The sequence below is a fragment of the Phycodurus eques genome, chromosome 17 (assembly GCF_024500275.1).
Source record: "Phycodurus eques isolate BA_2022a chromosome 17, UOR_Pequ_1.1, whole genome shotgun sequence".
NCBI lineage: Eukaryota > Metazoa > Chordata > Actinopteri > Syngnathiformes > Syngnathidae > Phycodurus > Phycodurus eques.
In genome coordinates, this window is record NC_084541.1 from 6,749,773 (window position 1) to 6,770,796 (window position 21,024).

General features: G+C 45.2%; 1 protein-coding gene across 5 annotated transcripts in view; it reads right to left on the reverse strand.

Annotated features, from left to right (window-relative positions):
* Positions 1–21,024, reverse strand: part of LOC133415664 (protein turtle homolog B-like) — a 134,666-nt gene that overhangs the window by 94,451 nt on the left and 19,191 nt on the right. For 4 of the 5 annotated variants that reach the window (XR_009770160.1, XM_061701888.1, XM_061701887.1 and 1 more), the window contains exons 2-3: positions 7,139–7,330; positions 1,317–1,463 (exon numbers count right to left, since the gene is read on the reverse strand). Coding sequence is in view for 4 of the 5 variants with exons in the window: in XM_061701888.1 (XP_061557872.1) it covers positions 1,317–1,463; positions 7,139–7,330 (339 nt within the window). In the remaining variant the exon portion in view is untranslated. The remainder of the gene's footprint in view (positions 1–1,316; positions 1,464–7,138; positions 7,331–21,024) is intronic. The other variant, XM_061701889.1, reaches the window with a different exon arrangement.

Below are 21,024 nucleotides of genomic sequence, written 5' to 3' on the forward strand. Positions count from 1 at the left end.
CTTTGGCCCTGAAGACACGACGTCCACAATTTCCAAAAACAATTTCAAATGTGGACTCGTCGGACCACAGAACACTTTTTCACTTTGCATCAGTCCATCTTAGATGAGCTCGGGCCCAGAGAAGCCGGCGGCGTTTCTGGGTGTTGTTGATAAATGGCTTTTGCTTTGCATAGTGGATTTTCAAGTTGCACTTACCAGATTCTCTGAACCGTTTGATGATATTATGGACCCTAGATGATGAAATCCCTAAATTCCTTGCAATTGTACGTTGAGGAACATTGTCCTTAAACTGTTCGACCATCTTTGCTTGTGAATGACTGAGCAATTCAGGGAAGCTCCTTTTATACCCAATCATGGCACCCTCCCGTTCCCAATTAGCCTGTTCACCTGTGGGATGTTCCAAACAGGTGTTCCTCAACTTTCTCAAGTCTTTTTTGACACCTTTCCCAGCTTTTTTGGAATGTGTTGCAGCCATAAAATTCTAAGTTAATGATTATTTGCTCAAAACAATTAAGTTTAACAGTTTGAACATTAAATATCTTGTCTTTATAGTGTATTCAATTAAATATTGGTTGAAGATGATTTGCAAATCATTGTATTCTGTTTATATTTATGTTTAACACAACGTCCCAACTTCATTGGAATTGGGGTTGTATTACATCCATCCATCCATTCTCTGACCCGCTTATCCTCACTAGGGTTCGCGGGCGTGCTGGAGCCTATCCCAGCTATCATTGGGCAGGCGGCGGGGTACACCCTGAACCAGCCAATCGCAGGGCACATACAAACAAACAACCATTCACACTCACATTCACACCTACGGGCAATTTAGAGTTGTCAATTAACCTACCATGCATGTTTTTGGGATGTGGGAGGAAACCGGAGTGCCCGGAGAAAACCCACACAAGCACAGGGAGAACATGCAAACTCCACACAGGCGGGGCTGGGGATTGAACCCCGGTCTGAACTGTCAGGCAGACGCTCTAACCAGTCACGGGTTGTATTACATATCCCGTAAATTGATTATAATTAAACAAATTATGAATAATACATTAAAAATTAGAATGAAACATATTTTAAAATCAACTATTTTACACCTCATCTTCAAATGACCTTACCGATCTGTCCGTTTCAAAAAATTAATGTGGCTCTTACACAAAAAAGGTTTCCCCATCTGTGGCCAAGATCATAACTAGTCCTCTACCCAAACCCACAAAGTTGCAAGCATGATTAAGGAGAACTTAAGGGGCTTTTACATTTTTGTTCATTCAATGCACAGTATGTCTTTCTGAAAACATTGCTCCTATTGCTCTTACCGTTGACGGTTAGATGCACCCAACTGCCATTGTAGAACGTATCATACTGCTGCTCCAGCATCAGCACCTTACACTCATACCAGCCCTGGTCGTCTGAACGTACATTTTCTATCCGTAGGGAGGACTTGCCATATAGACTGGCCCGGCCTAAAGGGAAGGAAAGACAGATGAGCTCAGTAGGATGGCAGATGGGTGCATTGAATGTATGAGGAAGCCAAAGGTGAGAAGTGTACCTACAAAGTAGAGAGATGAAAAATGTCAAGTGAACATTAAAGAAGAGAATTAATCTTCAAATAGCTCAGATAGAATTAGGCAAGGATTTGAGCTTGTGCAGATACACTCGTACTCGTAACATCAGTGTGTGTGTGTGTCACCTATTTTTAAACAGCACTGCAACAGCAGCAACACAAGCAACAACATCCAAGTGCAAACTGGAGACATACATTCAAAGTGAAACCTGTCAGTCTCATTGGGGCTGAGATGTTCTCTTCATAAGCACAAAACTCTGTTTTTGAAACACATTGTGGCAAGGACAACATATAACTTCCTGTAATGAGTGGCAAGTAACCAAAATGTGACAATGACAGCTCACTGTGTTGCTGGAAATTCTATTCAAGGAGATATAAACTTTTGACTGGATGTTTACAGGGTCAGTGGAAAATGCATTTTGCTCCACGCCAGCTGGTAACTGGATCATAGCAGATGGTCTTTTGGCAATAAGGGTTGGGAGTGTATGCCAGCTCAAAAACATCAGCATTATCAAAACCCTCAGTAATCCCCTTGCCCTCCTCTATCCTTTCTACTTAGTGACTATTTCTGACGTCACTGATAGTGTAGTGGTAGACTCGCCTGATTTTGGTGCAGGCAGCATGGGTTCAGTTCCCACCGAGTGGCTGTGAGAATGTGAGTGCGAATGGTTGTTCATGTCTATATGTGCCCTGTGACTGACTAGCGACCAGCTCAGGGTGTAGTCCGCCTTTCGCCTGAAGTCAGCTGGGATAGGCTCCAGCGCCCCGTGACCCTGTACAGCATAATGTTTTCTTTTTCCTTTGCATTTTGCACACATTCTTTTCATAGGCAGCGGATTGTCTTGGTCTGTGATTTTCCCCTCATTCCTTGCAATTGAACACATCTCATTCATTGTTTTTAATTCCTGGTGTGACAGCTTCTAAATCTGCTGAGTGCCTTCCCTTTCATCATCACGACATTCATTGGCTCATTTTTTTGATGCACCTCTCCGTGAGCTGGTTCTCTGAAAGTGAGCAACTGTTGATGTGCAATTTCACTAGATTGAAATATTTTAACAGCACTGTCTAAGATGAGGTTTGTCTCCCTCAGCAGCTTCTCCCTGAGCTTCTTATCATTGGTACCAAACACTATTTAATCTCTTATCATAGAGTCTCTAAGATTCCCGAAGTGACATGACTGAGCTCTTTAATCTTGAGGTCGGTGATAAAATGATCAATTGACACACCCTGGTGCTGTAAGCGTGAACGAAAGCCGTACCTCTCGTATGTCTCATTTTTTTGGCATGCAGGGTTCATCAAATTTCTTTAAGACCTCTTCAAACATTTTCTTGTCTTCGGTTTTGAGCAAGCACAAATGTGTTGAAGACACATGGGCCTACAATGGTGAGCAGTTAGGCTATTTTCCTCCACCCTTCTATCTACACCAACAGCCGTGACGCACAGAAGCAACTGCTGTTTGAAAGTCCTCTAACGTGTCCATGTTTCCAGTCAGTTTAAATTTACTTGCCGGTTTTATTGTTTTACTGATAACTTTTTATGCTAGCTTCAGCTAGATGTTTATTTTAACAAGCCTGTCGTTCTACTCTTGTTCTCACTTGATGTAGTGGAAATAGAGAACCAAGTTATCTTGTAGTGGAAATATACAACCAAGTTATCTTGAGATAACACTGCCCTCTATGAGTGACAATTATGCTAACACATATCACTGCACAAAGGACATTTTTCCTAGAATTATAGGGATTTCGTTTGATGTGTGTCCCGTGTCCCTGATGCACAAAAATGATGAGGGACGCAAAAAGCTTCGTGAATATGCGTCCACTGACGCACACCATTGCTTTCCGACATATGTCTGCAAGGGTCGAATTAAGCGGTCTCGCATCGCAGTTTCTGGGTCAAAATTCGCATTTTGCGCATCAAAAAACACATTGAAAAGCAAAACTGCAAATCGGGTTTACTGCGGTGATGGTCGGGAAGAGGGAAGATTGCAATGGTGAACTGTATAGGACACAACGCGGTTATGTCACCAATGCGTGGTCGCGGAAGTGGATTGTTCGACTGAGAAGCGCTAAGCAGAGTATGACGTCACGTCACGGGATCCGAGAGATGAAGGTGAAGATAGCGCAAATCGGTGATCTTAACGTGAGTCTATTTTAAACTAACATAACGGTTGCAGTGGGTTGCGGAGTGTCTCTTTTAATGATGAGTTACCACTGAATTAGTGTCACCTGGAACTGAAACACTTCCTGTCTGCTCAAGAAGGCACACCAACGTCGGTCTGTACTTCTTCCAGAAGCAGCGACGTCGCAGACTGGGGAGCGGTGTCTTGAGGAGGTTCTACAGATGTGTGGTGAAGAGCGTCCTCAGCACCAGCATGATGGGAGTGGCACAGCAGCTGCTAGGCTGAAGAGAGGAAGGCACTACAAAGGACGGTAAAGGCTGCTCAGAAGATCGTGGGGTGCAGCCTCCCCACCACTACAGACATCTTTACCAGCAGGTTCTCGAGAGAAGAGGGCTCTTGCATCATCAAAGACCCAACCCATCCTGCACACCCTCTCTTCCATCCGCTCTCCTCGGGCCAGAGGCTACAGAGAGCATCCGATGTAGGACCACCAGGCTGTGGAACAGCTTCTTTCAGGAAGCTGTTAGATTATTACACTAAAAGAGTGCTATGAAGCCCGAGTTTCTTGGGTATCAAATTCCGTGCCATATCATGTGTAAGCATGTTGGTATGGCAATCAAAGTCCTGGAATCCTTGTATTTGCTCTTTAAATTGTATTTTCAAAATCTTTATTTTTGTAAAAGGGACCTTGTACATTAATTAACATTTTAATAAATGTAAATGTACCCGAGTTACGTAGCTGAAAGGTTATCATTGGCAGTCCCTTCGCTGATGTTACTGGGTGTTGGGTGTTCAAGTAACTGTATCTTGTTCACGAATGAGGGAAGTGGGAGATCAACGGGCGTAAATATACCTCTGCAGGTTACTTTTAATACTACAGTTGATTCATTGTATATTCCAGAACACCAACATCGCAGCAGACCCTGCAATGTGACTATTGTGCACAAGTACATCATGATGACATTGCTCAAACAAAATATATACTGTGTGTGTGTGTAGGTGAATGTGTGTGTATGCGATAGCACGTGTGTTATATGGGGAACACTCAACTCCAACACTGATGTTTTAAACAATGTCGCAGTAGTCGAGTAAGCTTGTTTAGCTCCTTAACTTGCTAGCTCTTTAGCTTGCAGGCTAGCGAATGTAATAAATAGGTAACTTTCCCTAATGTTTCCCAGTTGTGTGCATTTACGGAGCAAACATCGTTCTCCTCGTAGCTTGCAGAGTCGTGAGCGGCATGGCGGGTAGTACCACAACAATGAAAATGTATCGAATCCAGAAAAAAAATCCAGTGTCCATTGTATTTATCAAACGATAACCGTTTTTTTAAGCCATGCGTCTACGGACGCAGATTGAAATCACAGCCAAAAGATCTCAAAAAGCTGCAACAAAATGCCACCATCCGAAGAAATTCAAGAACAGCTGAGAAACTAATTGACGTCTATCACTCTGGAAAGGGTTACAAAGCCATTTGTAAAGCTTTAGGATGCCAGAGAACCACAGTGAGAGCAATTAGCCACAAATGGAGATAACATGAAACAGTGGTGAACCTTCCCAGGAGTGGCTGGCGTACAAAAATGACCTCAAGAGCAAATGGAAGGATCCCACTCTCAGGATGATCAGGCTGCAATGGATGTTGAGTGGGCAGTATTTATCACATAATAGGGTTCTATACAATGTTAATTAAGACGGCATAAGAGTCTACTATGTCTCACTTGTATAGTAGTAGTATATTCATTCATTTATTTTCCATACCGCTTGTCCTAGCTAGGGTCGCGGGCGTGCTGGAGCCTCTCCCAGAGTCGGGGTACACCCTGGACTGGTCGCCAGCCAATCGCAGACACTTAGTATATTGTCAGTGATATACACCATGTTGACTCTACTCTGCTCTTCTCTCAGACTGCTATGGCTGATTCAACACCAACACATTCAACATTTGCGAGGACACATGACACAGCACTGCAGCGTGAACAGTGGAATTCTGAGTATCATGTGGGCAACAAGATGTAAGCTTCCTAAGGAAGTCTGATATCTTGGGTAGCCTGGCAGAAGAAATGTACATTTACACACATTTCAGCAACAAGCCTTAAAGACCCCCAAAACAGACACAAAACAAATGTCACATCACAGCAAAGTCATGTTAACAAGCCAATGAACGAATGGATTAAAAAAAAAAAAAAAAAAAAATCACCATGTATGTGAAATCAAGCTTCAAAAGTGTCAGGAATTCTGACAATTTTTGAGTTGTGGGCAGAGTTTCATGGCCAATTGCACGATATACTGGTAGAACAGGGTGAAGTTATTTCTGAACAAGGAAGTGGCAATTGGGGGGCAAGGAACCCCCAAGACATACGGCAAGCAACCATAAGACTGATGCTCGCCCGTAACGTTGCTCCGGGGGCTTCAATAACTGCTGTCCGGCTTGAAATGGGCTCGAATCCCCACAGCCTCTCAACACAACGTACATGGTGCCAGACTCAAAACATATAACACCCGGAGGTCACAGTAACAGATCAAACAAGACCATAGACCACAGACCAAATCAACAGAGCAATGTTGGAGAAAGTGGATGGCAACTTCCATCAACGCCTTCAGAAATGCATCAATGAAAACGAACACCACAAAATTAATGTTTTCCGCACTTGTTTGTGCCAAATGCTGTTTCAATATGAACACATTGACATCAATAAAATTTGTTTGGAGCTACCATTTATTATTTTGAGTTTTTCAAAAACATATGTCCTTTCTGCCCAACCCTGTAATAATAATAATAATAATACATCACATTTATATACATAACAATGATGTGACAATATTGCCAAGTCAAGGGTGTACATATTTATGGAACCAGCTTATTGAAAAAAGGTGCACGGCGTTATATTGTCGCCAATCGTTTTACAGCATTGTATTTCACAGAAACACCACAAGCAATTATTAGATATACAGTATTTATCATTAACAACATGACGTCAAGCAAGTAGTTACACAAGATATATATCGTGCAAGACCTCAACGTATCTGGACAGCACAGCTCAGCATTCTTTTACTTGTTTTTTATTTATATTATTCCAGAGAATGACGACCTTCCAAAAGTGGTGTTAGGAGAAACATAATGTAGGACGAGACGAAGGAAATACTTTATATCGGCTGCTGTACACCCGAAGTTCATTCAAGGCCCCAGCCCCATCACAATTACTTGTTCAAGTGTGACGTTATGGTCATGCAGTTTTAAAATTGTACACTTTTTTTTTTTTATGTGTGGTAGTAGCGATAGTAAGAATGTTGAAATATCAGGTGCAAATCTTACACCTATGCCTTTGTTATTTCTCAGTCAATTTAAGAAAAAAAATGTTGAATGTTTTAGTGTTTTTACTGTATGCCTTCATATTTACAGTGGTAAATATCCCTTAACAGATTTTTCTTCAACTTCAGAGGTCACGAAAGAAACATCTTACCAGCATACTCTGGGTCCACATGAGGAGGATAAAACCGAAAGTTGATGAAGAAGGGGATTGGCATTCCATATTTGAACCACTCCACCACGTACGGCTGGCCGTTCAAAGGGTGGGATACATCGCATCCCAGTATGATGTTCTCCCCTGCACGTGCTGTCACAAACTGTGGCTCCTCTCGCACTCCGTGGGTACCTGCAGCAACAGCAAGGAGAGGTCACTGTCTACTTGCTAACAAAAGGTAATATAAACGTTATACTTTTAATTACCACATATTTTTTTATAATTATGACAGTGTACAAAGTGCAATGAGCAAACCAACCTGCATTTATTGTCAGAAGACAAATTACTTTCCGTGACACATATGGTATTTACCACTTCGTTCACTGACACCTATGATTAACAAGCATGTCATATGTCTAGCTACAGCATAATAATTTAAGTCAGTCTTTGAGGTTGTATTCCTTGCCTGCTTTTGGATAACCTATTTTCTAACCTAAATCAATCTAAAAATCTCACAAATGTCTGACAAAATAATTCCAAAAGTTTATCAGAGAAGCTGCACCTGTATCGGAGGTCAGAGTAAACAGGGATATAGTAGTAGGTTTATTAAGAGTTGTGCTCTTTGAGTGATCGTTTGTACCTGATAAAAACATATGCCAATCTTTGAGTTCCATCAGTCAGGTTTGCAAAACCTGCCAGTGATAAATCAAGCAGCCAAGTTTGAGGCCGGGGGAGAGAAGGATAAACAACATTTGAATGTGATCTATCAAGGCAGAATCTTTTCATCTCGCCTCTTATTTGAAAGAATGTATGCGAACAAAGCAGGAATTATAATGAATGTACTTGGTACTGAAGAATATCTTTTTTCTTTTACATTCAAAATGCTTTCTCAACAGAAAGAAAATGAGATTGTATGTCCATTGAAGGGCTCACATGATCCTCTGTTAATTACTTGGTAGCTTGGCTTTATGGGTGTTAACCTGGTGCGCCAGTATTTTACCTGTCAATATGACTATTTAGTACTCAGTGCGTCTCTATCTGTGGCCATCAATATAGGCAAGCAATAGGGACTTCCACAAACACGACTTTGGAGTCGTCCTAAGTTTTGGTGAGATCTGATTGGCTCAGGCCCATCGCAGAATTTTGGTGCACTGTGCGTGCTTTTAAAATGCTTCGAAGTAAAGTTGGATTGGATCTCACTCCTCCTTGAGCCGTCACCTTATCGTTGTGGAGGGGTTCATGTGTCCCAAAAATGGATGGGTGGATGGATGATCCTAGGAGGTAAGTTGTCTGGGGCTTGATGCCCCTGGCAAGGTCAACCATGGCAAACAGGTCCTAGATGAGGGACCAGACAAAGTACGGTTCCAAAGACACCTATGATGAGTAAAATAATTGTATCGCGTTTTCCCTTGGCCAGACTCGGGTCACCGGGGCCCCCATCTGGTGCCAGGCCTAGAGGTGGGGCTCGAAGGTGAGTGCCTGGTGGCCGGGCCTGCACACATGGGGCCCGGCCGGGCACTGCCCGAAAGGGTAACGTGGGTCCCCCTTCCCATGGGCTCAACACCTGTGTGAAGGGCCATAGGGATCGGGTACAGTGTGAGCTGGGCGGTGGCCGAAGGCGGGGACCTTAGCGATCCAATCCCCGGCTACAGAAGCTGGCTCTAGGGACGTGGAATGTCACCTCTCTGGCCCAGGCTGTGTGCGTGTGTGTGTCCACACACGGCTTGGGATCTGGTACCAGTCCTGTTTAGAAGGGTTGTACTCTCTTCCACTCTGGAGTTGCCCACGGTTAGAGGCGCTGAGCAGGTGTGGGAAAAACTATTGCCCCCCGGCTTGGCGCCTGTTGGGGGTTCACCGCAGTGGACGAGAAGGTAGCCGCCCTCTGCCTTTAGTTGGTGGGACGGGTCCTGACTGTTGTTTCTCCTTGGATGGGGTGCTGGAGAGTGCTCCCGCTGGGGACTCCATCATTCTGTTGTGGGACTTCAGTGCTCACGTGGGCAATGACAGTGAGACCTGGAAGGGTGTAATTGGTAGGAACGGCCCCCCGATCAGAACCCGAGCGGTGTTCTGTTGTTGGACATCTGTGCTCATCACGGATTGTTCAATGTTCAAGCATAAGGGTGGGTAGGGCACCTACCTCTCCACTCCTGAGCCAGCGCTGTGAACATAACAAACACGTATGTTCTCACAAGTGAGTCTTCTACATGGAGGCAACCAATCAGAGGAAAGGGGGTGGTCTTAGCCAAATATGGACAAAGCGGATGCAAAAGGCGGGGCCTTTTCTGGACACTCGTATGACAAAACCAAGGTGTTTTTTTTGTTTTATGAAATTGACACTTTTATACCAAGTCCATGTTAGAGAGTACTCTATGGAGGTATAAATAGCCAAAATATGGGACCTTTAAAACAATGTCTTTGGAAGAGAAAAGTATTCTTTAAAAAAAAGTCTTAGCAACAAAAAGCGAATAGATATTATAGGCTACTAACTACTAAATTCATCATAAGTAGTCTATTTAAATGCCCAACCATTTTCTGTTTTAAAAAATGCCACCGCATTTCTTTATATCACAGGAAATCATTGAATTGACGAAAAGGAAAAGTCTCATGTTAGCCAGTAGAAACGGATAACTGTGTGTGCGCTATTCCCAGTGGTGTACAACACACACACTATTTCAAGCTTCACTATGTGTTGATTGGCTGCTGGTGACATCATCTGAGATTGCACACCAGCAGGGCCCTTGGTGCTATGACTTCACTGCTGATGATGAAAGAGGGAGCGAGAGAGCAGAGAATCGAGATGTGAACCAGAGCAGATTATCATTTGGCACCCCCTCACCATCCCAGGATTTAGTTCATTTAAAATCAAAGACCCAAGGAAATAGGCAGTTGTAAGGTTAGCCCCTAAGGTACGCAGTCAACTGTAGCCTCATAAAACAGAAAACCACCATCATGTTAATATGTAATTACTGTGTATTGCACTACATTTTGATAATGCAGGCAATGATTCAAATACGCATAGCCTTAAAAAAATAAAAATAAAAATTCACAGGATATAATTTTGGATTTTACCAACATTTTCAGGAAAAATATGCCTCTCAAGTATCAAAACTTTAACTTTAGAAACACTATAAACTTTTTTTGGAACACCAATTCCAAATGACAAACTTCTATTGTTCATGGTCACTCGTGCAATATCATCGTTACCTCAAGTGCACAGTTCAGCAAGTAAAAAATTATTGAGTCTATGGATTTTTCCATCCATCCATCCATTTTCTGAGCCGCTTCTCCTCACTAGGGTCGCAGGCGTGCTGGAGCCTATTCGAGCTAACAACGGGCAGGAGGCGGGGTACACCCTGAACCGGTTGCCAGCCAATCGCAGGGTACATACAAACAAACAACCATTCACACTCACATTCACACCTACGGGCAATTTAGAGTCGTCAATTAACCTAGCATGCATGTTTTTTGGGATGTGGGAGGAAACCAGAGTGCCCGGAGAAAACCCACACAGGCACGGGGAGAAAATGCAAACGCCACACAGGCGGGGTCGGGGATTGAATCCTCAGAACTGTGAGGCAGACGCTCTAACCAGTCGGCCACAGTGCCGCCTCCATGCATTTTTCTTTCTCCTAAATTATTTTTGAAGGACTCATCTTAACGGGTGTTAATCAAAAAAATAAAGAACGCAAGAAGAGTAAGATTGCGGCATATACATATACATATATGTCATAGCTGTCCAATGAGAACCATTATATTTTAGAATGGAATGTCACCTCTCTTGCAGGGAAGGAGCCCGAGCTGTTGTGTGAGGTCGAGAAGTAGTAGATATAGTCGGACTCGCCTCCACACACAGCTTGGGCTCTGGTACCAGTCCTCTTGAGAGGGGTTGGACTCTCTTCCACTCTGGAGTTGCCCACGGTGAGAGGCGCCGAGCAGATGTGGGTATACTTATTGCCCCCCGGCTTCGCGCCTGTATGTTGAGGTTCACCCCAGTGGACGAGAGCGTAGCCTCCTTCCGCCTTCGGGTGGGGGAGACTGGTCCTGACTGTTGTTTGTGCCTATGCACCAAACAGCAGTTCAGAGTACCCACCCTTTTTGGAGTCCTTGGAGGGGGTGCTGGAGAGCGCTCCCGATTGGGACTCCATCGTTCTGCTGGGGGACTTCAATGCTCACGTGGGCAATGACAGTGAGACCTGGAAGGGCGTGATTGGGAGGAACGGCCCTCCGATCAGAACCCGAGCGGTGTTCTGTTATTGGACTTCTGTGCTCATCACGGATTGTCCAATGTTCAAGCATAAGTGTGTCCACACGTGCACTTGGCACCAGGACACCCAAGGTCGCAGTTTGATGATCGACTTTGTGGTCGTGTCCTCTGACTTGCGGCCGCATGTATTGGACACTCGGGTGAAGAGAGGGGCGGAGCTGTCAACTGATCACCACCTGGTGGCTCCAATGGTGGGGGAAGATGCCGGTCCGACGTGGCAGGCCCAAACGTATTGTGAGGGTCTGCTGGGAACGTCTGGCAGAATCCCCTGTCAGAAGGAGTTTCAACTCCCACCTCTGACAGAACTTTGCTCATGTTCCGGGAGAGGCGGGGGACATCGAGTCTGAGTGGACCATGTTCCGCGCCTCCATTGCTGAGGCGGCCGACCGGAGCTGTGGCCGTAAAGTGGTCGGTGCCTGTCGTGGCGGGAATACCCGAACCTGTTGGTGGACACCAATGGTGAGGGATGCCGTCAAGCTGAAGGAGGAGTCCTATCGGGCCTTTTTGGCCTGTGGGAGTCCTGATGCAGCTGATGGGTACAGGCTGGCCAAGCCGAATGCAGATTTGGTGGTCGCTGAAGCAAAAATTCTGGTATGGGTGGAGTTCGGTGAGGCCATGGAGAAAGACTTCCGGACGACTTCGAGGAAATTCTGGTCTACCATCCGGCATCTCAGGAGGGGGAAGCAGTGCACCATCAACACTGTGTATAGTGGCGAAGGGGTGCTGCTGACCTCCACTCGGGACGTTGTGAGTCGGTGGGGAGAATACTTCGAAGACCTCCTCAATTCCACCGACACGCCTTCCCATGAGGAAGCAGAGTCTGGGTTCTCTGAGGTGTGCTCTCCTATCTCTGGGGTGGTGGTCCCCCTTTTTAAGAAGGGGGACTGGAGGGTGTGTTCCAACTACAGGGGGTCACACTCCGCAGCCTCCCTGCTAAGGTCTATTCAGGGGTGCTGCAGAGGAGGGTCCGTCGGGAAGTCAAATCTCAGATCCTAGAGGAGCAGTGTGGTTTTTGTCCTGGCCGTGGAATAGTGGACCAGCTCTACCCCCTCTGCAGGGTCCTCGAGGGTGCATGAGAGTTCGCCCAACCAGTCTACATGTGTTTTGTGGACTTGGAGAAGGCGTGTCCCTCCCCGAGGGACACGCCTGGGGGGTGCTTCGGGAGTATGGGGTACCGAATCCCTAATACGGGCTGTTCGGGCGTGCCCGAAGGCAGGGACCTTGGCGGTCCGATCCCCGGCTACAGAAACTGGCTCTAGGGACATGGAATGTCACCTCTCTGGCAGGGAAGGAGCCCGAGCTGGTGTGTGAGGTTGAGAAGTTCAGACTAGATATAGTCGGGCTCGCCTCCACACACGGCTTGGGCTCTGGTACCAGTCCTCTTGAGAGAGGTTGAACTCTTTTCCACTCTGGAGTTGCTCACGGTGAGAGGCGCCGAGCAGGTGTGGGTATACTTATTGCCCCCGGCTCGGCATCTGTACGTTGGGGTTCACCCGGGTGGACAAGACGGTAGCCTACCTCCGCCCCTGGGTGGGGGGACGGGTCCTGACTGTTGTTTGTGCCTATACACCAAACAGCAGTTCAGATTACCCACCCTTTTTGGAGTCCTTAGAAGGGAATCAGCACCTCTAAATCTGAGACCATGGTATTTAGTCGGAAAAGGTTGGAGTGCCCTCTCCAGGTCGGGGATGAGATACTTCCCCAAGTGGAGGAGTTCAAATATCTTGGGGTCTTGTTCTCACGAGTGAGGGAAGAATGGAACGGGAGATCGACAGGCAGATCGGTACAGCGTCTGCAGTGATGCGGACTTTTTATCGGTCTGTTGTAGTGAAGAAGGAGCTAAGCCGAAAGGCGAAGCTCTCAATTTGCAGGGGGGTCCGCCCTCCCACTAACCCTCCCCCCCTTCTCTTACGTCTCTCTCTGCCCCGCCGCCACCCCTCGGCAGTCTGCCCCAACATCCCACCCGCGCGCGGGGTTTCCCCCTGGTGGGGGGGACGGAGGGCCACGTTCTCCGGGCCCCGGCGGGCCGCCTCAGCCGGCGGCTACCAGCTGACTTCGAACTGGTGCAGACCGGGGGAATCTGTTTAATTAAAACAAAGCATCGCGAAGGCCCAATTCAATGAAGTGCGGGTAAACGGCGTGAGTAAGTATAACTCTCTTAAGGTAGCCAAATGCCTCTTCACCTAATTAGTGATGCGCATCAGAATCAGAATCATCTATATTTGCCAAGTATGTCCAAAACACACAAGGAATTTGTCTCCGGTAGTTGGAGCCGCTCTAGTACAACAGACAGTCAATTTACAGAACACTTTGGAGACATAAAGACATTGACAAAAACAATTGTGCAAAAAGATGCAGAGTCCTCTAGCACTTAGAGCAGTTCGAATGACTAATATTGCAATAGTCCGGTGCCCACAACAATTTACCCCACAGGCCCCTCTGTCTGCTGTCCTCAAAAGCGCTACAAATAATTGATAGAATTTATAGTAAATATACAAATAGATAAGAATAAATAAATAAATAAATAGAATGTAAATAGATAAATAAATTATAAATATAATAAATTGAGAGATTAAAGACCAGTAAAGACTTCAGACGTGACACCGCCATGTGCTTTAAGGAGACTTGGCTTTGTGAGGCTGTCCCCTGATGGCGCCATCATGCTTCCCGGCTTCCATCACCGGGCAGACCGTGACATGGAATCATTGGGGAAGACAAAAGGCGACGGGATATGCTTCTATATCAATGAAAAAAGGTGTACGGACATCACGGAGCTCAGCACACACTGCAGCCCACATTTAGAGTCGCTGTTTTTGAACAGAATGCCATTCTACTCGCCTCGTGAGTTCACATCATTCATACTCGCCGGTGTTTAGATTCCGCCTCAAGCTAACACGAACGCCGCACTGCTAACGCTCGCTGAACAAGTACACAAAAGTGGGAAAAAAAACACAGACTCACCCCTCATTATTCTCAGGGACTTTCAAAGCTCAACTAAACCACAAACTCCCTAAGTACAAGCAGCACATCAACTGTCCTACCAGGGAAAATGACATTTTAGACCAATGCTATACTACACGAAATAACGCATATCGTGCCATACCTCCTGCAGCCCAGGGCTCGTCTGATCACTGCTTAATTCACGTAAGATGTGTGTGTACCAACAAAGTTATTTCACACCTTCAATAACAACAAGCCGTGGTTCATCGCCAAACTTAAGCAACTTCGCCAAGCTAAGGAGGACGCATATTGAAGCGGGGACAGGGCCCTGTATAATCGTACTAGAAACCAGCTGACAAAAGAAATTTACATTGCAAAGAGAAACTATGCAACAAAGTTGGAAAAACTGTTTACCGCTAACGACTCTAAATCAATCTCGCATGCATTACAATCACTAACCAATTACAAGCGACGATCCCCGCCAAGCTGAGAACAATAGTAGACTAGCTGACGACTTCTACTGCAGATTTGAAAAGGACACTTTCAGGGACCTACGTGAGGATCCTGTTCGTGGACTTCAGCTCTGCATTCAACACCATCATCCTTTCCTCCAAGCTTCTCCAGCTCAGTGTCTCGCCTGCCATCTGTCAGTGGATTTACAGCATTCTGGACAGGACACAGCAGGTGAGGCTGGGGTAGGCCACCTCATCCACACGCAGCATCAGTACCGGGGCGCCCCAAGGTTGTGTCCTCTCTCCGCTGCTCTTCTCTCTCTACACGAATGACTGCACCTCAACGCACCTGGCTGTCAAACCAATCAGGTACCAGTTTCAAAAGGCAGCAACATGGCTACCTGTGCATCCGCGCATGTATTTTAAGTACTAGTAACTGTTACTCCTAATTTTGGAAGCTCTGATTGTTGTCGATTGAATGAAGACGCATTGACGAAGAACTTGTGGTTGTGTCAGCGCACATCTGGCTGCAAAAAGAAAGTGACTGGCGAACGACAATGACTAAAAGAATGCCAACAGACCTCTTATTTGTAATAAATCACATATGGTTCTGTTATTTGTCTGGATTCTGGAGCTGGTTTCTGAATTTTGGTCCACCTCCCTCCCCTATCCATAATGGCTTAGAGCTTCTTACCTCATGCTGACTGTTAGAATTAGGCCAGATGGCTGAGAGTGGATCAGTGAACAATTAATTCAAGAAAGCTCATGAAGAAGCACTCTGAAATGAAATCATCATCAGATCAATTTTTTATCATTATTATCATGAGACTCGAATCTGTGAGTAGGACAAATAGAGTATGGGTGTTTTTAAATACCCTCATGTCTAGGGGCAGAGACAGGGTATACTCTCAACTAATTACCACACAATTATAAGGCATGCCTGAAAAACTATTTATGTAAACCCCAACATATGACCTGTAAAATGCATGTCAGGCATTGAGCAAAGCAAGCCAATGTAGGGGCATAACCGTTGCTACTTGTCAACAGGAATGGTTGACAAGTAGCAACATGTCAAAGTTTTCAATAGTTTGTGCAAATGTGCAGAACACAGACTGCACCTTACTCCTGTTAAAGGCTGTTCTACAGTCATCTGAGTACCACATACATATAAGGCAGCTGCTGTCAAGTGGCAGAAGAAAATTTGAAATAAAATATTTTTGAGAAGGGAACCAAAAACAAACAACTGATCTAATGTGATTGTATGAGTGTGCCCACCCTCGTATGTCTGGGGATGTTGTTGCATACAGAATCAGTCTCAATTTCCTGTTTTTATGGGAGTCAGCATACACCTGCTAGCAGAGTCTGAAATTAGCACCCGCCAGGCGCCAAATGCAACTAAATTAGCCGTTTGGCGAATGAATCTCAGCGCGCTACTCAGCATGTAGCAAGTGAATGTTTGTACCCATATACACAAACATACACGCCCCAATCATAGTGCAGCGGCGCTTGTCCTGGAGCCAGTAATATTGGAGCAGGGCTCGATCTAACGTGACGGGAATGTGCGTGACAGCACCCAATCAAAGACGTCCTTTTCCGGCCCCACTTACATTTGCAAGTTGCAGGAGTAAACATAAACCGTGCCTACACGGCTGGCTCACCCTGTAGTGAGAGCAAGACGCCGACTCAGCCGTCGTCGGAGTCTGCTGGGTCAGCAACGCCCTTCCTAGCTCCAGTGACGGAGGTCCGCGAATACACAATGCCGGTTGTGTGTCGGCATCTCCAAGGCAACATGAAGCGATGCTATTATAACTAACCGAAGTGTCAGGTATGTCTGTGCCCTCAAAAACGGACAACAATGTGTTTATTCATTTGAAGAAGTACCACCCAAGTGATTATGTGGAGAGCAAAAAAAAATTTGATTGGCCCCTCCTATAGGTAGTGAGCCCATGAAAAGGGGAAACCATGTTGCCCTTTTGTGATGTCCCTGGCCGGGCCCCATGGGTGCAGGTCCGCCCACCAGGCGCTTTCCATCGGGCCCCAACTCCGGGCCTGGCTCCACAGGGGGGCCCCGGTAACCCACATCCAGGCATGGGAAAACATGATTCAACAGTCTTGGAGCCTTGCTTTGTCTGGTCCCTCACCGAGGACCTGTTTACCTTGGGTGACTATTAGCTCCTAGGATTATTGGGACACACAAACCCCTCCAGCACGATAAGGTGATGACAGAAAGAAGTACATGTGGCAACAATCTCCTCTCTTCTTCATTCAGTATGTCTTGGGCTATGGGGTGGAGTGGCAAGACAGAACAAGACATAGCTTACAATAAAAAATAAAAAATAAAAAAAACATCCAAGCCTGGCTACTTTTTTTTTTTTAAACACACTTGCACTCTCCCAGACGCAGAAAATGTTATTATTCAATGGAACGTTAACTTTTTGGTCATAAATCAAGATATGTTTGGCATGTTTGGTGCAAACACAACACTGCAACAGTGCTCATCACCAAAAGAACAACATATCTATAGTCATATGTGTTTCAAACCCATTTTAGAGGGTGCTGAATCCCCCTAAATATGAATCCTACCTCTAAAATGAGAGAGATTAAAACAAAATGTTTAAACTGGATGTACTTTTTAACAACCTAGAAAAGTATAAAACCATACAGTACTTGGTTGAAATGTTTAAACTGGATGTACTTTTTAACAACCTAGAAAAGTGTAAAACGATAAAGTACTTGGTTGAAACGTAATTATTTTAACACCAAAAATACAGCACACGTTATTCTAGTGCGTCGACACGAACCGGCCTTGAACCAGGATGTGGCACATTTCTTAACGTAAGCCACTCAATACCAACAGTATCATATGATTACCTGGAACCCTGTCACAATTTTTAACAATTTCTTAAGACAATATATTTTCACCAAAACTATCACGATAAACGATATTGATATTTTTAAATGCCTCTGAAATCATGAAAAATAATGCCTGCCATTTTTTATTTAATTTTATTTTCTGCTTTTAAATCATTATTGTTGTTATTATTATAATTACCTTTCTTGTTTCTCTATTAAATTGTTTTTCTTTACTCTGTGATATGGATACCCCTGTATCTTAAATAAAGACTAAAGAGCTGCAAGACTAGTCTGGTTTATAGGGAGCCTTCTATTCAGATTATAATCGGTTTAGAAGCCCAACGCGAATGAAAATGCTATATATAAAATATCTCAATCAAAATAAATGGAAATGGAATTTCATTGGGTTTCACAGGGGTCAAATATTGGGACAACTGGGATAAGATCTGAGGGGGACCACTTCCCCCGGAGTCGTTGCCATGGAGGATTCGGCTCTCACCGACTGTGCCAAGTCTTGAGGCAGAAGGTGTTACGCTGCAGCGCCTTTTCTCTTTAAATTGACTCTTATACCATCCATCCATCTATCCATTTTCTGAGCCGCTTCTCCTCACTAGGGTCGTGGGTGTGCTGGAGCCTATCCCAGCTGTCATCGGGCAGGAGGCGGGGTACACCCTGAACTGGTTGCCAGCCAATCGCAGGGCACATACAAACAGACAACCATTCGCATTCACAGTCACACCTACGGGCAATTTAGAGTCTCCAATTTATGCATGTTTTTGGGATGTGGGAGGAAACCAGAGTGCCTGGAGAAAACCCACGCAGGCACGGGGAGAACATGCAAACTCCACACAGTCGGGGCCGGGGATTGAACCCGGGTCCTCAGAACTGTGAGGCTGACGCTCTAACCAGTCGCCCACCGTGCCGCCCCTCTTATACCATCTTAATGAATATTGTACAGCATCTTGCCATCGAAATGAACATTGTACAGCACCAGACTATGTGATAAATGTTGCCCACTCAACATCCATTGCAGCCTGGTCATTCTGGAAGGGGGACACCTCCCCACCCCCATCTTAAGTCCAGTTTCCAACTGCTGACCTGTCACATGTGAGGCAAACATGGACACAATGGAAGCTGTTGTGTTTGTTCAGCCTTTTAACGGTCCTGGCAAACGACGTACAACAGCTTGCTTTTGAGAGACAAGATTTAAGTTGTTTCCACCCAGTCTCAAAGTGGGGAACTTTTGTATGTTTAGTGTACGTGATAACCATTATGCTGTTAAAAATGCTGCTGCAGGGGTGTCTGTTACCAGGAACTACACAACATCAAACCAGGGACAACACGTGAGGCGAACGCAATAACCACTACACTGTGGAAACTGTTGCATCCCGTCAGCCTTTTAACGGGCCCTGCAAACCATATTCAACAGCTCGCTGACAAGATGGAGACGAAAAGTAAGTCATTTCCACCCAGTCTCAAAACAGGGACCTTTCGCGTGTTATGCAAGCATGATACTGTGGAAACTGCTGCTGCAGCAGCGTCTGTAACCAGGAACTAGAAAACATCTGGCTACTACCTGGCATTGCAAGAATAAGGTGAAGAGTATCTCAGCCTCTTGCACAGATGACCAGGGTTTGATTCTCCAACGGTGAGGAGGCTGTTTATGAGCTTCATCTTTTGGTGGTACTCGTTTTCATGGCAAAAAAATAAAATAAAATTACAGGCCCTTTTCCACCCGGTTATCAAGCGCTGAACTTTCACACGTGAGACGAACGCGATAACTACTACAATATGGAAACTGTTACATTGCTTTAGTCTTTTAACAGACTCGGCAAACCATGAACAGCTCAACAGACGAGAAAGCACGCTTCCACCCGGTCTCAAAAAAGGAAACTTTCACACGTTAGGCAAACGTTAACGACTGTAATATGTAAACTGCTGCTGCTGAGGTGTCTGTTACCAGGATGAGCTAAACGTCTGCTAGCTGACATTGCCACTGTATTCAGGCGCAGTGATACTTCCTCCCCGGTAGGTCAAGGAGCTTGAAACCAGTTTTTGTATGCATGGTGGAAAGTTTCATCGCCTGTTAAACGAAAGACCAAGTTTCAGGTACCTGACAGGCAGGCGGTTTATATGAGCTTCAAGTTTTGGTGGAGCCATTATTCTTGGCAAATAAAAACAAAGACAGGCCTTGTTTACACACCAGCAACATTTCACGTGAGGCAAACGTCATAACTATTATACAATGGAAACTGCTGAGTTGCTTCAGCCTTTTAACGGGCCTGACAAACCACATACAACAGCTCACTGAAGAGCAAGAGATGAAAAAGATGTTAACACCTAGTCTCAAACAAGGAACCTTTCCCATGTTTGGCAAACATGATGACAACTATAATATGGAAACTGCTGCTGCAGGGGTGTCTCTTACTAGGATCAGCAAAATGTCTGGCTAGCTGGCATTGCGAGACTACATTCAGGATGCTCCCCAGGAGGGCAAGTAGCTGGAAAGCAGTCCTTGTTAATATACTAGACAGTATCTCAATATTTGAACCTGTGTATTATTTAAATATCTTCGTATTGATTGCACAATAAGAAGGGACATTTATCCATGTCATCTCAATCGCATTGCACGTGTATTGTGACAATTAAAAGGCCTATTTAGGGGTGGGAATCGAAAACCGGTTCTGACTTAAAACTGGGTCCAATTTACCGATTCCATTGGAATTGTGCAACTCCAACAATGCTGATTCTCCTTTCATTTCCCAGCATAACATCATTGTGCGCGGTGTCGGCCGCCACGTACCTATTGATGCTGGCCAGCAGTACAAATTTCTAAGTCACCAAAAGATTTCACCCACTGAAAAGCGCATTTCCGGACCAAAATACTATTATCATTGAAATATGCTGGCTGAGACAGGATGTTATGACGACAAAAGGAAAAACCGCGACACCGCTTGATAGGAAACGGGTGTTGGCCTCAAGTTCATAGTCAAAGCTAATGATGGCAGCGGGACCACGGAATGGCAGCGAAGAACAAGGGCAGCGACACAAAGTTAATTTTTCATTGCCAGATTATTATGTCGAATCATTCACAAACAATAACTGTGTGCTAACCAGAGCTTTATTCATCATGAAAGTAAGAAACCGCACACAAACACATGACACTTTACGGCACTATGTTGTTGTCGTTATGTCGTAACACTTGTCGGACTACTCCACTCAATATGGAGGAGCAGCGGAACTACTCTGAGCCCCTCCCGGATGACCGAGCTTCACACCCTATCTCTAAGGAAGAGCCCGGACACCCTGCGGAGGAAACTCATTTTGGCCACTTGTATCCGGCATTTTGTTCTTTCTGTTATGACCCACAGTTCGTG